We start from the raw sequence: 12,623 nt of genomic DNA, 5'->3' as shown, positions 1-12,623 counted from the left end.
TGACACCTATGTTTAGGTAACGGGCCACAGAGTAACTGAACAACTACATATTAGAAATGACCCTGAGCTTGGGATCTGAGCAACCTCCTTCCCTCTTCCTTCTGGCCAGAAGACAAACCTATAACAAAAATTGCCCAGCAGTGCAGAAGAGGGCAGCTCCTTCCTGTGTAGATGTCTGTCTCCTTAGCATGCTAAAATACTAGCTCACATCAGGGTTAAGAGCTGTGATGATTTTAAAAATGTTGATATGAGTTGGTATTTTCTGAGTGAACGTGAAACTCAGCTGATCAGGATTTAGTTAAACAATTAACATTATCATCCCCACCCTCTCAAAAAAAAAAAAAGCTTTTATGATATTGAAATTCATCAGAAACTCATGCTGGGGAACAGATTGATATAATTTTCATAACAAGAGGAAAACTGTCTAAATATTCATAATGAAGTGCCCTGAGGTTCCTCCAGCTCACCACATCTGGAGTTTCCCTCTTTCTTATTATAATTGATACAGATTTGTGGCCTCTGTGGGATAGAAAAATAGCCCAAAGGGCTTTTGAATATTTTTCTGAAAAATAGTTTAGTCTTACAGATTCAGAAGACCAGTTGAACAGGTGGGTTGGGGGGAAAAATCCTTGACAGAATTTGTACAAGGGCAGATCAGGCTTCTGCATAAATTATGACTGCAGGACAAAGGCTGTTTTCCCTGCTGAACCTCATCTCACTTCCTAACTGGACACTCATACCGCCTTTGCAATCCCTTTGTTCATTGACTTGCTTCTTAGGAGTTGTCATCTGTGATGGCAACAAATGGAACCTTGTTGCTATCATTAGATCATTGGTCCCTCTAGGTTGAGGCGGTATCTTCTACTTGATATCCCCACCATGCAGCCTAGAAAAGTGCCATGGATTCAGTGGGCACATAAAAAGTGGTGGTTGAGCAAATGGAGAAGTAAAAATGATTATGATTTATCAGGCTGTAGATTGCACAGTTTTTTAAAAGCTATTAGCACCATGCATGGTGGCTCATGCCTGTAATCCTAGCACTTCATGGGGGCCGAGGCGGGAGGATCTCTTGAGCCCAGGAGCTTGAGGCCAGCCTGGACAACACAGTGAGACCCTGTCTCTACAAAAAATAGAAAAAATTAGTTGTGCATGGTGGCACATGCCTGTGGTCCCAGCTCCTTGGGAGGCTGAGGCAGGAGGATAACTTGAGCCCAGGAGGTCAAGGCTGTGGTGAGCCACGACCGTCCCACTGCACTCCGGTCTGGGTGACAGAGTGAGACCTTATCTCAGAAATATATATAAAAATTAGAAAGCTATTAGCCATTGGTCCCCTTTGCCAAGTGTACATATACCTGTATATGTAAGCCCCTCACAATGAGACCTTAAACACAATGGTAAGAAACATCTTTCGAAAGTACGTTCCAAACATCTACTTTAAGAGCCCTCTGCATGGAAAACAGTTCCATTCACTGTAGGAAAACAGCACATAATGTATCTCTTAAAAAGTATGCTTAGATTTAGCTCTAAAACATGTATATATAAAGCCCTCACGCACGATGAGATGCAATGCTAGAAACATCTCCCAAAAACATGTTTGAAACACTTGCTTACGAAATTTTATGCTTGGAAAACAGTTCCATTCGCTATATGAAAACAGCACATAATGCATCTCTACAGAAGCAAGTAGATTTAGCTTTTAAAGTTGTATATGGAAACCACATATAAGGAAACTTGAAATACAATGGTAAGGAACATCCTTCAAAAGCATGTTCAGAACACCAGCTTACAGAGCTCTCTGCTAGGGGAAAAAACAAAACAAAACAAAAAAACAAAACGAAACACGTTTGTTCCTGTAAGACACTTGAGCATGTTCTGGAGTCTGAGTGGTTAGCAGTGGTTGCTGGTGTTCCTTGGCTTGTCGGTGTTCCTTGGGGCTTGTCAGACCCTCTCTTCTTACCAGCCACTGCTCTCCCAATCGGCCTAAGACTGTTACCAGTGGAAGGTGTCCAGGTTCTTGGCGTCTTGAACAAATAATTGGACAAAATGCACAAACAAAGCAAGGAAAGAGTGAAGCAACAAAAGCAGAGATTATTGAAAATGAAAGTACACTCCACAGGGTCAGAGCGGGCGGCAGCATAGGGGCTCAACAGCTGCATTGCAGAATTTTCTGGGGTTTAAATACCCTCTGGAGGTTTCCCATTGGTTACTTGGTACACACCCTATGTAAATAAAATGGTGGCCCGCAGTCAGTCTGATTGGTTGTGGAAAGCAACCAATCAGAGGCTGAAGTGAAGCCACAAAGTTACACTTCTATGCAAACATCTGATTGGTTGCAGAAAGCAACTAATCAGAGATACTTTCGATTTTCCATCTGCCCCGCAGAAAAGGAGGGGGATTTGCAAAGGGAGTAGCCTCTGGTCCTGTTATTACTTAGGTGTGGAAAGTTGGGATTTTCCTTTTGATTTAGTTCTAGGAAATCAGCGTGAATCAGCCTTAGGTTCTCTGCCTCCAGACCCTATTCTGCCTCAAGACCACCAGGGACAAGGCTGTAGTCTGACGAATTCAGGGTTATTGGCTCATGGTGACCAGGGAGACTGCACACCAGGGGACGTGTGGATGTTACACCAAGCAAAAGCAAAATTAAAAAAAAAAAGAAAAAAAAAAGTCGTTGCAGATTTTGAGAAGGGGTGGAATTTAGTGAAATGTAAATGAAATTATGTTTTGATAGGCTCAAGGCAAAGCAGGGCTGCGTGGCAAGGGGTCAGCATCAGGTCTTGACTGTGAGGTGGACTCAGGTCCCGTTTCTTTGGCAGCTACCAAGTGAAGATAGATGTGTAGGCCCTTACATGAGGCGCTGCACTTGGGCTGGAAATGAAGACTGCTTCTCTGGGTCAAGTGGCTTAGTGCCTTCAGGCAAGAGTGGAATGTTTCATTCTTCCTGATATAATTTTTTAAAAAACCAAGTTCCTGGTAGTTTGTCTCTAAAATCACATACTTTGTCAGGGAGTGAGAAAGTAGGAGCACTCCAAGAAGAGGGTTGTTAAGGACACTTTGCAACTACTGCATATGCTTGGGAGAGAAACGCTGTTTCCTGATCACTTTGCAGGTGGCCTTATCTGTGTCTGTTGCCCCAGCCTCAACAATGGCTGGGCAGATTGCTACTTACTCAGTGCAGCTCATTTTTGCTTTCTCACCACATGTTTAAATAGGAAAAAAAAAAAAAAAAAAAAAAAGAAGGGTCGGCTCTCTTGTGTTGGGTTTTCCTCAGCTTCATAATATATACCCAGGAACTCTGATCCTATTTTTTCAGACTCAGTGGTTTTGCTCACATATCCTCCCCCAAACTCACTCATTCTTGGGCCTGGGGATTTGGGCACATCCAATTTGCTGCAGCATGTTTCGTATTCACCCCTTTAGTGCCTCCCATGCCTGTCATGTACTGAAGCCCCTCATGCTTGATGTCCCAGGGGTACCCACCTCTTCCTAAGAAGCACCTTTCATCACCTGCTCCCCAATACAGACATCGCTGTCTGGATTCAGAGTGGGAGCCTTCCCAGGAGGGTGCCCAGCCTACCCATGTGGCTTAAGATCTGCATTTCAAATACAGTCCTCTTGAGAAAAAGGTTAACTCCCTTTGTGTTTTCCTGGTAGGTTTTCTTCCTCCCAAAGACTCTCCAAGGAGCTTCTCATCTGAGCTTCTCATCTGAAAGTACCATCGAGAGGAGCAGTGATCCAGCCTCTGCTCCATTGTAGAGACAAGAAGGGCTTTGCTTGTCAGATTTTCATTTCTTCTTTTTAAAATATACTTCTCTTTTTAGAGGAGGTTAAATGGTGTCATAATTCACACTTGTGAAATAATTTGAAAGTCAAATTCCCAACAGCATCCGAGACTGAAGGTGGTTGTTTGGAGTTATGGTCAGCTTCTTCATAAAGGAAGACACTGGGTTGGCATTGACAGACATACTGACAGACACATTGTGTTTCATTTCTCCATCTCAATTTAAATGTAGACCACGGCTTCTTCACCTCAGCAGTATTGATATTTGGGCTGGATCATTGTCTGTTGGTGGGCATTGTCCTCTGTGTGCATTGTAGAATGTTTAGCAGCATCCCTGGCCTCTACCCACTAGATGCCAGTAGCACTCAACCCCCATTCCCTGCCAAGTTCTAATAAGTAAAATTGTCTCCAGGTATTGCCAATATTTCCTGGGAAGCCCTAGTTTCAAAATGCTGGTATAGACTGTAGTAAGCCCCACGAGGGCATTGTGGCATCCCTGCTGCCTGGCATGCAGTGGACACTCGGTTGTTATTTACTGAATAGATGACAAGCCTAGTATGTATTTCACTACTCCTCACTAGCCCCAGATCCTCAGAATCTGACCCAGAACTGGAGTTCCTGTCTAAATCTAGCATATGGCACACCCACCCCCATTGCTACCACCATACTGGTCTACCTTCCAGGTCCCCACAACTGTTTTGCTCCTTCCTGGAATTAAACATTTGCTAATACCCATTACTAGACCAGTGGTTCTCACAGCGTGGTCCCAGAACTAGCAGCAGCAGGAGCATCACCTAGGAACTTGTTAGAAATGCAAATACCAGCCCTACAGAATCAGAACCCCTGGGGGTGGGGCCCAGTTGATCTATTTTTACAAGTTCTCCACTGATGCCAATGCCCACTCAAGCCTGAGAACCACTGACCTAGACTAAGGCTTTTTTTTTTTTTTTTTTTTTTTTTTTTTTTTTTTTTTTTTTTTTTTTTTGAGATGGAGTCTCGCTCTTTCGCCCAGGCTGGACTGCAGTGGCGCGATCTTGGCTCACTGCAAGCTCCGCCTCCTGGGTTCACACCATTCTCCTGCCTCAGCCTCCCTAGGAGCTGGGACTATAGGCGCTCGCCACCGCGCCTGGCTAATTTTTTGTATTTTTAGTAGAGATTGGGTTTCACCGTGTTAGCCAGGATGGTCTCGATCTCCTGACCTGGCGATCCACCCGCCTTGGCCTCCCAAAGTGCTGGGATTACAGGCGTGAGCCACTGCACCCGGCCTTTTGTTTTTTTTTTTTTTGGAGATGGAGTTTTGCTGTGTCGCCTAGGCTGGAGTGCAGTGGTGCAATCTTGGCTCATTGCAACCTCTGCCTCTCTGGTTTAAGCAATTCTCCTGCCTCAGCCTCCCGAGTAGCTGGGACTATAGGCACCCACCACCAAGCCCGGCTAATTTTTGTATTTTTAGTAGAGATGGGGTTTCACTATGTTGGCCAAGCTGGTCTCAAGCTCCTGACCTCGTGATCTGCCCGCCTCGGCCTCCCAAAGTGCTTGGATTACAGACGTGAGCCACCGCGCCTGGCCAGACTAAGGTTTTTAAAGCTTCCCTGATGATGAGAATCACCAGAGTATGTGTTTAGTAAATGGATTCCTGGTCCCACCTCAGATCTGAAGATTCAGATCTGCAGGGAAGAGGTCTGGGAAGATAATAGAATGAACAGGTGCCCCACAAAATTCTTACCAGGGATGATTGATTGGGAAACATACCCCAATCCTACTCCTCTGGTCAGTGTCCTAGAACATTGTACAAAGCCCACTGTCACTTTCTTCCTCTCTGACAAGATCCTGAGTCTCTTGTTTGGGAAGTGATTGTCCCATTTCAGATACTCTGACACTTTAAGCCGAATGCATGGCTCTCATCCTATCTTCACTGTTGTCTGGTCAACACTGTATGTATGCAAACCCTTTTCTGCTACTTGAGCTCCTCGAGCAGATAGTGTCTTATTTACCTTAATTTCTCTTTCCTAGAGCATAATAGAAGTCCACACCCTTATGTGCAATTCTAAAATACAAAAAGCTTTGAAAACTAAAATGTTTTATTACTCATTGGGTGATAAAACTTGTTCTGGACTGACATATGCCTACTCATAGTCTTTATTTTTCCCACTTGGAGTGACCAGTCATCCATTTACTGCAGAATTTTAATGGTTGGGTGCAGCCCCAGCCCCCAGCTGAGGATGTTACATATTATATGGTATATGCAGTATATTTCCTTTCTAAAATCTGAATAATCCTGTCCCCAGGGGTCTTCTGAGTGAGGGATTACCAACCAGTAGTGTCTGAGATAGTATTTGTCAGTTGAACGAGAGAATTTCTGACTATGATGTTGGTGAAACTAGACTAGCCCTGGGCTTGGTACTTTTGTTGTACTGTCCCAAGGGAAAGGAAAACTCCAGTTTTAGGTGTGACCTGGTACTTTCCAAACGCTGCTTAAAGCTCTGAAAGTCTTCCTACCAGAATCTGCCTATGACACATGGGGTTTTGATCTTTATACCCTAAAACTGAACTCAGAGAGTTGTCCTGGATTTAATGTTATTTCCTTCTGTGTATATGTTCAGCTTGCTGATATATTTATTCTGTTGGTTCTGCTTTTATTTTTTTTTAAGCTGAGAGGGTTTTTGCTTGTTTGTTTGAAGTTGGTTTGTTTTTATTGAATAGATTATAAAACTAGCTGCAGGCAGTCATGTGATGTGGGCATGTGAGTTCAATTCCTTTAACAGTCTGTTTTTAATATTATGTAAATTTCTTAAAGTTTAGAGATTGAAATAATGCTTTTTGGGGAGGGTGTAAATCATGACTGGACATTTTGGTGATTTTAATAGAGCCAGCTTCTTAAAATTTGAAAGCCAATAATTAGTACCGGGGCTCTTGATGTGGGAACTAGGTAACTAACAGCTTTGGGGTTCTCAAACCTTCTGATATTGTACACATTTTCTCTGCACATTTGAGTGTGTGTGTGTGTGTGTATGGTTTGTTGTGTTGTGTTTTTTTTTTTTCTGGAAAGAGTCATTGCTTTTTATCAGATTCTTAAAGGACTCTAAGACAAAAAAAGGCTTAAGAACTGATTTAGGATTTCAATCTTATGCTAATTCATTAGTCACTTTTAACCTTTCTAAAGAAAAAAGACAAAATCATCTCAAATTGCTGGATAAATTATGCTTTATTTTTTTTTCCTTTCTCTCTCTCTGTGTGTGTGTGTCTATTCATTCCTATTTGATCTCTAATTAAATCCATCCAATTGATGAATAGATGGAAAATGCCTGCCTCTCAAAATTAATTTAATCCCCTTCTTCTCCAACTCTGTCCAATACTCATTTAAAATTTATAATCTTCCCACATCCAAAGGATGTGGAATTATACCCTTCTTTTAAGACATATCAAATGCCTGCTCTTTTGAGAACTTTCTCCTGAATGTAATCTTGCCTTTTTCTGAAACACAATATTCCATCGTAGTGAGTTTATGTGTATGCATGGGTTTGTCTTTTCTTTCTGCCATTCTCCTCCCCTTGCTTTTCTCCAAGAATTAGACTGTTACTTCCATGCAGGGACAGGAGGGGGTGATTGGGCTTACTTGTATATTACAGTCCCCCAAATTGGCAATATCTTTTTCATGGTGGTGGTCCAATAAATATTTAAGTGGAAGTCAGGAACATCTTTGTTCCATATACTTTAACATTAAAACCACAGACTCAGAGTTAATAATTTTTTTGCAGATAACAATTTTGAGTGTCTTAAAGCCACTGATACATCCAATGCAACATAGTATTTTTTTTCTTTCTTCTAAAAAAAAAAAAAACGGGATACAAGTGCAGAAAGTGCAGGTTTGTTACACAGGTATATGTGTGCCATGGTGGTTTGCTGCACCTATTGACCCATCTTCTAAGTTCCCTCCCCTCATCCCCCACCCCTCAACAGGCCCTGGTATGTGTTGTTCCCCTCTCCGTGTCCGTGTGTTCTCAATGTTCAACTCCCACTTATGAGTGAGAACATGCGGTGCTTGGTTTTCTGTCCCTGTGTCAGTCTGCTGAGGATGATGGCTTCCAGCTTCATCCATGTCCCTGCAAAGGACATGATCTCATTCCTTTTTATGGCTGCATAGTATTCCATGGTGTATATGTATCACATTTTCTTTATCCAGAAATATTTTTATTTTCTAATACTACTGAATTCAGGCTCAAATACCTCATCAGTAAAAATACATTCCTATTTTAAAATATATCATAATAAAGTGTGTGAAGCTAATGGTCGCCAGGTTTGGTCAGGAGTTCTGGGTGATACTGCCTGTGACTAGAGTCATAAAAAGTCACAGCTCAAAGTCAGAGCTGCCGGGAACTCAGGTCTAGCCCAGTGTGCCCCTTGGAGCCCTCAGAGCTTCACTGACATGTCTTTGGGGACCTGGGTGGGAGATGGGACAGCCCTACTCCCCAACCAGAACAGCTCTGTTTTAGTTGCTTTATATTTGAGCTCTGGAATACCTTGAAATTTGCTAAGTGTCCTGCTGAAGTTAACCAGACTCTCCTCTCTCCCCTCCTTGGCTGGTCCCTGATTTTATACCTGAGGACACTGAGGTCATCCAGAATTGTAGTGTGATTGTCTCAGGTCGTGTGCTTGCGAAAGCCCAGCTGGGAACCCAACCTAGTCCCAAGTATCCTGCCTTCTGGCCCCCAGTTCTCTTCTCCTCCTCCTTGTGGCCCCTCCAAGTGTTCCTCCACTTTATAGGGGTTACTTGGAGATCATCAAGAAACGTTGAGTGGGAGCTCTGTGTCAGGTTCTAGGGGTGCAAAGAGGGCTGAGATATGCTGCAGCAACCCCTGGCACCAGTATCTTCTCTTTTTCTCTAACAATGGTGCTTTCCAGATAATTCTGTGTCGAATGCCTTACACATAAAACAGCATAGCTGCACAGTCAAAGTGTTCTAAAGCTGGATTATGGTGATGGTTACACAACTCTATAAATTTATTAAAACTCATCAAATTATCACTGATTTTCTTGGCATTCCTCTTGCAGTTGAAATATGATTTCAAGAGCACCAAACACTGTACTGACGTCCAACAAAGATAAAACTGTTAAAAGGAGAATGGCAGGGGCAGCTGTCTTCTTCAAGTCTGCCTGTCTGTCTCTCCGTGTCTGTCTCTCTCTCTCTCTCTGTCTCTCCATGTCTGTCTCTCTCTCTGTGTCTCTCTGTGTCTCTCCGTCTCTCTCTCTTTCTTTCCCTCTGTCTCTCTCTCTCTTACACACACACACACACACACACACACACACACACACACACACACACACACACACACACACACACACCCACCCACCAGGGAACAAAATCTAACAGCCTCTCCCACCCCCAGCAGATTTCCTCTCACTTCTCATTGGCTGCAAATAGAGCACCTGCCCATCCCTAAACCAATCACCAACAAAAGAGAGTGAGATTAACATTATTTGCCTGGACATATTTTGCTTTATCCCCAGGGCTGTGAGAGGGTTCCATGTTGCTGAATGTAATGCCTGAACAAATTAGGATTCTGTGAACTAGGAAGAGGGTGGGGAATGTCTGCTGGGATGTTAACCAACAGTCTCTGTTACACTTAATTAACTTTTTTTGACTGAAGGGAACAGAAACATGACCTGTTCTTTCTTTGTTGGCTGTGGGTTTCTGTATTCTTTGTAAAAATTGTTCCATGATTTCCATCCAAATAATTATTCTTAAAGCCAGGACTCTGTAGTGCAGTTCTTCAGTGATACTGTGTTTGTGTTGTTGTAAGTTTTGAGGTTGGTAGTCATATTTCACTAGCACAGTCAATAGGAAAATTGGTGAGGAGCTGTCCTTATCCAATTTAAACATGTTTTAACTTTTTCTGTCTCTGTAGAACATTTGACCAATTCAGATTTGGGGAGGTTTGCTATTACTAAGTAAAGAGAGATAGAACGTTGGTAACTATGTGGGTTTAGGAATATGGTATTGATGGGATTTAGAACTATTGCCCCTCAGCACAGGTTAAGGGGCAAAAGCCATCAGAGGCCCAGAATACCCAAGATGGAAGATTTCCAACACTAGGACAGGGAATGTAACTAATATTTTCAAGCTATTGTAACAGAATATGAAAACATCTGCACAAAAGCAAAGTGAATACCGCCTCTCCTCCCTTCACTCCTTCCCCTTCCTCCCTCTGTTCTCTGTCCTATCCCAACCCTAGACCACAGTGTATCTGTATTATGGATTTCTGAATTGCTTTTATTTTATATGTCACAATCTCTGGTTGTTGGGATGTTAACCAAAATAAATAAACACATTTCAGTAATGTAAATTACACTAGGGACAGTATAATTGTCATCAAGAGGTTACCTCTAAGACATAGCTCTAGGTTGTGATCCGTCCGCAGGAACAGGCCTGATGCTTGGGAAATATCTAAGGCCATTCACAGCCATTAGGTTTGTTGACTTTGATGCAGAATAATCGATGCCTGTCCCAGTAGATACTAATTCTCTTGAATTTTTCTTTCCACCTTCTGTCCTGAATCATCAAGGCCTAGTTTTCCAAGTCTCCATTTCCGAAATACACATGTTTTCACTATCTTCGTAACTGGTGCTTTCAGATAAATAGAGATGATTTAACAGCACATAGATGTTCAAAAGCATGTAATTCAGGACATACTTAAATCGATTTTTAGTGACCTTAGTATTTTTCCCTCTTTGGTGAGGGCTATTGCATCTCTTTGCTGAGGAACAGCCATCTATGCATAGGGAGGTTCCCACAGAAAGGCCATGGGACATATTTGAACAAGCTTACCCCCACACATATGTGTGTAAAGAATGTTCAGTCAGTACTTGTTGGCTGTTTATGGTTGGCATGTGCTTACATAGAAATACATTGACACTTGTCTCTTAAGACATACCATAATGGGGTAATTTTTCATTGTTTTATGTACCCTGGTAGCTTTGTAACATATATAAATACCTTGTTTCTAATTTAGTAATGTGTGGGAAAAGGCAGTGAGGCAAAACTTAAGGTTTTTTTGCCCTCTGTAGACGATATATGTTTATGCATGCACTTGAAGAGTATATAAAATGGTATATGTCTGTTTTCCTGAGTAAGGAAACATTTTTACCTTTCTGCCAGAGAAAAGCAAAGCAGTCAGGGGCATCTCACGATGTCACATGATTTGTAAGGGGAAAAAAGTGGAAGCCAATAAATATACATGAGCCAAAAGTGAGCACTCTCGGGTCATTTCCTGAGGGTCACCCTTTCTTCCTGCAGCAGTAATATGCTACCTGTTAAGTGTGCCTTTCCCTGAACTTAATGTGATAGAGATCATTTTCTCCTGGGCCAGCTCATTAGATAAAGCATTTTAAAGGTTATGTTTTCTGTTTTTCTTATAGGCAAGGATTACTGCAAAGTAATATTTCCATATGAGGCACAGAATGATGATGAATTGACAATCAAAGAAGGAGATATAGTCACTCTCATCAATAAGGTAAACAAAGGTTGTCTCCTACCTTCTAAACCGCAAACTGCTTTGGGGTGTTGACTGGACAGTATAAGCTTTTGCTTCAGGGCTTGAAAGCTTGGTTTTCTCAGTCCTGAACTTGTGAGGAAGAATCTTGCATCTTTCCTTTTGATCAAGCTAAGCCCAGCGTCCAAGTGAATGCATTCCTTGAGACGAGAATAGATTTGTTTGCCTTAGGACCAGCTGCAGATTTGCATGGTCCTTCAGAAAAGTCTGTTCCAGAAGGAATAACCCAAAAGGCAGCCTGCTTGGCTGGAGATCCTGCCCTCCACAGCAGCCAGGCTGCAGAGCTCTGTGTCCTGAGGTATCTGAGGAGGAGTTTTTTTAAAAGGCTGGTCATGCCTCACAGGCAGAAAACACTTAAAGAACATTTGCTGTTCAGATCAAAGACAGGTAGAGTGCCTGAGAGAATTTTTCCTGTCTCGTTTGGGCTAAGAAGGTTGAATGATTTTATTATTATTAGAGCCAGAGCCCTGTAAATAAACAGAGAGCTATAAAATCTGTGTGAAGTGATGCAGTTGAACAAGGGCCTTGGCTGTGTACTCTGTGTGCTTTCACACAATGGTACTCACCAAGTAGATGGTTGAAAGATACATTGTTTAAGCAATACCCAGAATATATGACTTTTTCTCTGAAGAACAGCATTTTTATGATGGTCAAATACGGTGAGAAGTTGATTGGTCTTGAAGATGTGTATGGTGGTTTTATTCTTGTATTCAGGGGAGTGACAGGGAACTTAGCACAGTTCCCTTAGCACAAGTGTAACTTGGGAGATCATCGTGGCTGCCTGTGCTCGCTCTTGCAGGGCTGGGAAGCCTTAGCAGGGTGGAGGATGCAGGGAAGGGGAAGAGATTGCAGGTGCGTAGAGTGGGGGTAGGCCCAGGGTCCCGCTGACTGTGGCCATTACTGAGAGAGTGGAGACTGTGGTGTCGCCGGCCCTCCCCCTCCCCCAGGGCTTGTCCATAAGGTGATCAGTAAGATTTACCTTTGTTATCAAGAGGTTACCTCTAAGACATGGCTTTAGAGATTGTGTGTTTTAAGAGCCAAATCCAAAGATGCCAGGGAACTAATGACCCCAGAAGTTAACTAGCTTGCCAAAGGTCAGGAGTTTTAGGGAGAAAGGTGGTCCTCTCATGGACTCCATATAACAGTGGTATGGAGTATATAATGCTTTCTGGAACAGCAAATCATTCCCTGTTTTGCAGATCACCCAAGAACTCGTCCATCTTTTTACCTGTACAGTATTCTCCCCTGAAGTTATTTCAGTATGTCTCTGTAGGTGTTGAACGTGGCAGGAGGAAATG

General features: G+C 42.7%; 1 protein-coding gene across 18 annotated transcripts in view; it reads left to right on the top strand.

The window, feature by feature from the left end:
- Window positions 1–12,623, top strand: part of SH3KBP1 (SH3 domain containing kinase binding protein 1) — a 362,174-nt gene that overhangs the window by 244,155 nt on the left and 105,396 nt on the right. For all 18 annotated transcript variants that reach the window (XM_054471141.2, XM_054471150.2, XM_054471145.2 and 15 more), the window contains one exon: window positions 11,192–11,286. In XM_054471141.2, coding sequence (XP_054327116.1) covers window positions 11,192–11,286 — 95 coding nt within the window. The remainder of the gene's footprint in view (window positions 1–11,191; window positions 11,287–12,623) is intronic.

The sequence above is a fragment of the Pongo pygmaeus genome, chromosome X, assembly GCF_028885625.2.
Source record: "Pongo pygmaeus isolate AG05252 chromosome X, NHGRI_mPonPyg2-v2.0_pri, whole genome shotgun sequence".
NCBI lineage: Eukaryota > Metazoa > Chordata > Mammalia > Primates > Hominidae > Pongo > Pongo pygmaeus.
This window is presented reverse-complemented; position numbering and strand designations above follow the sequence as displayed.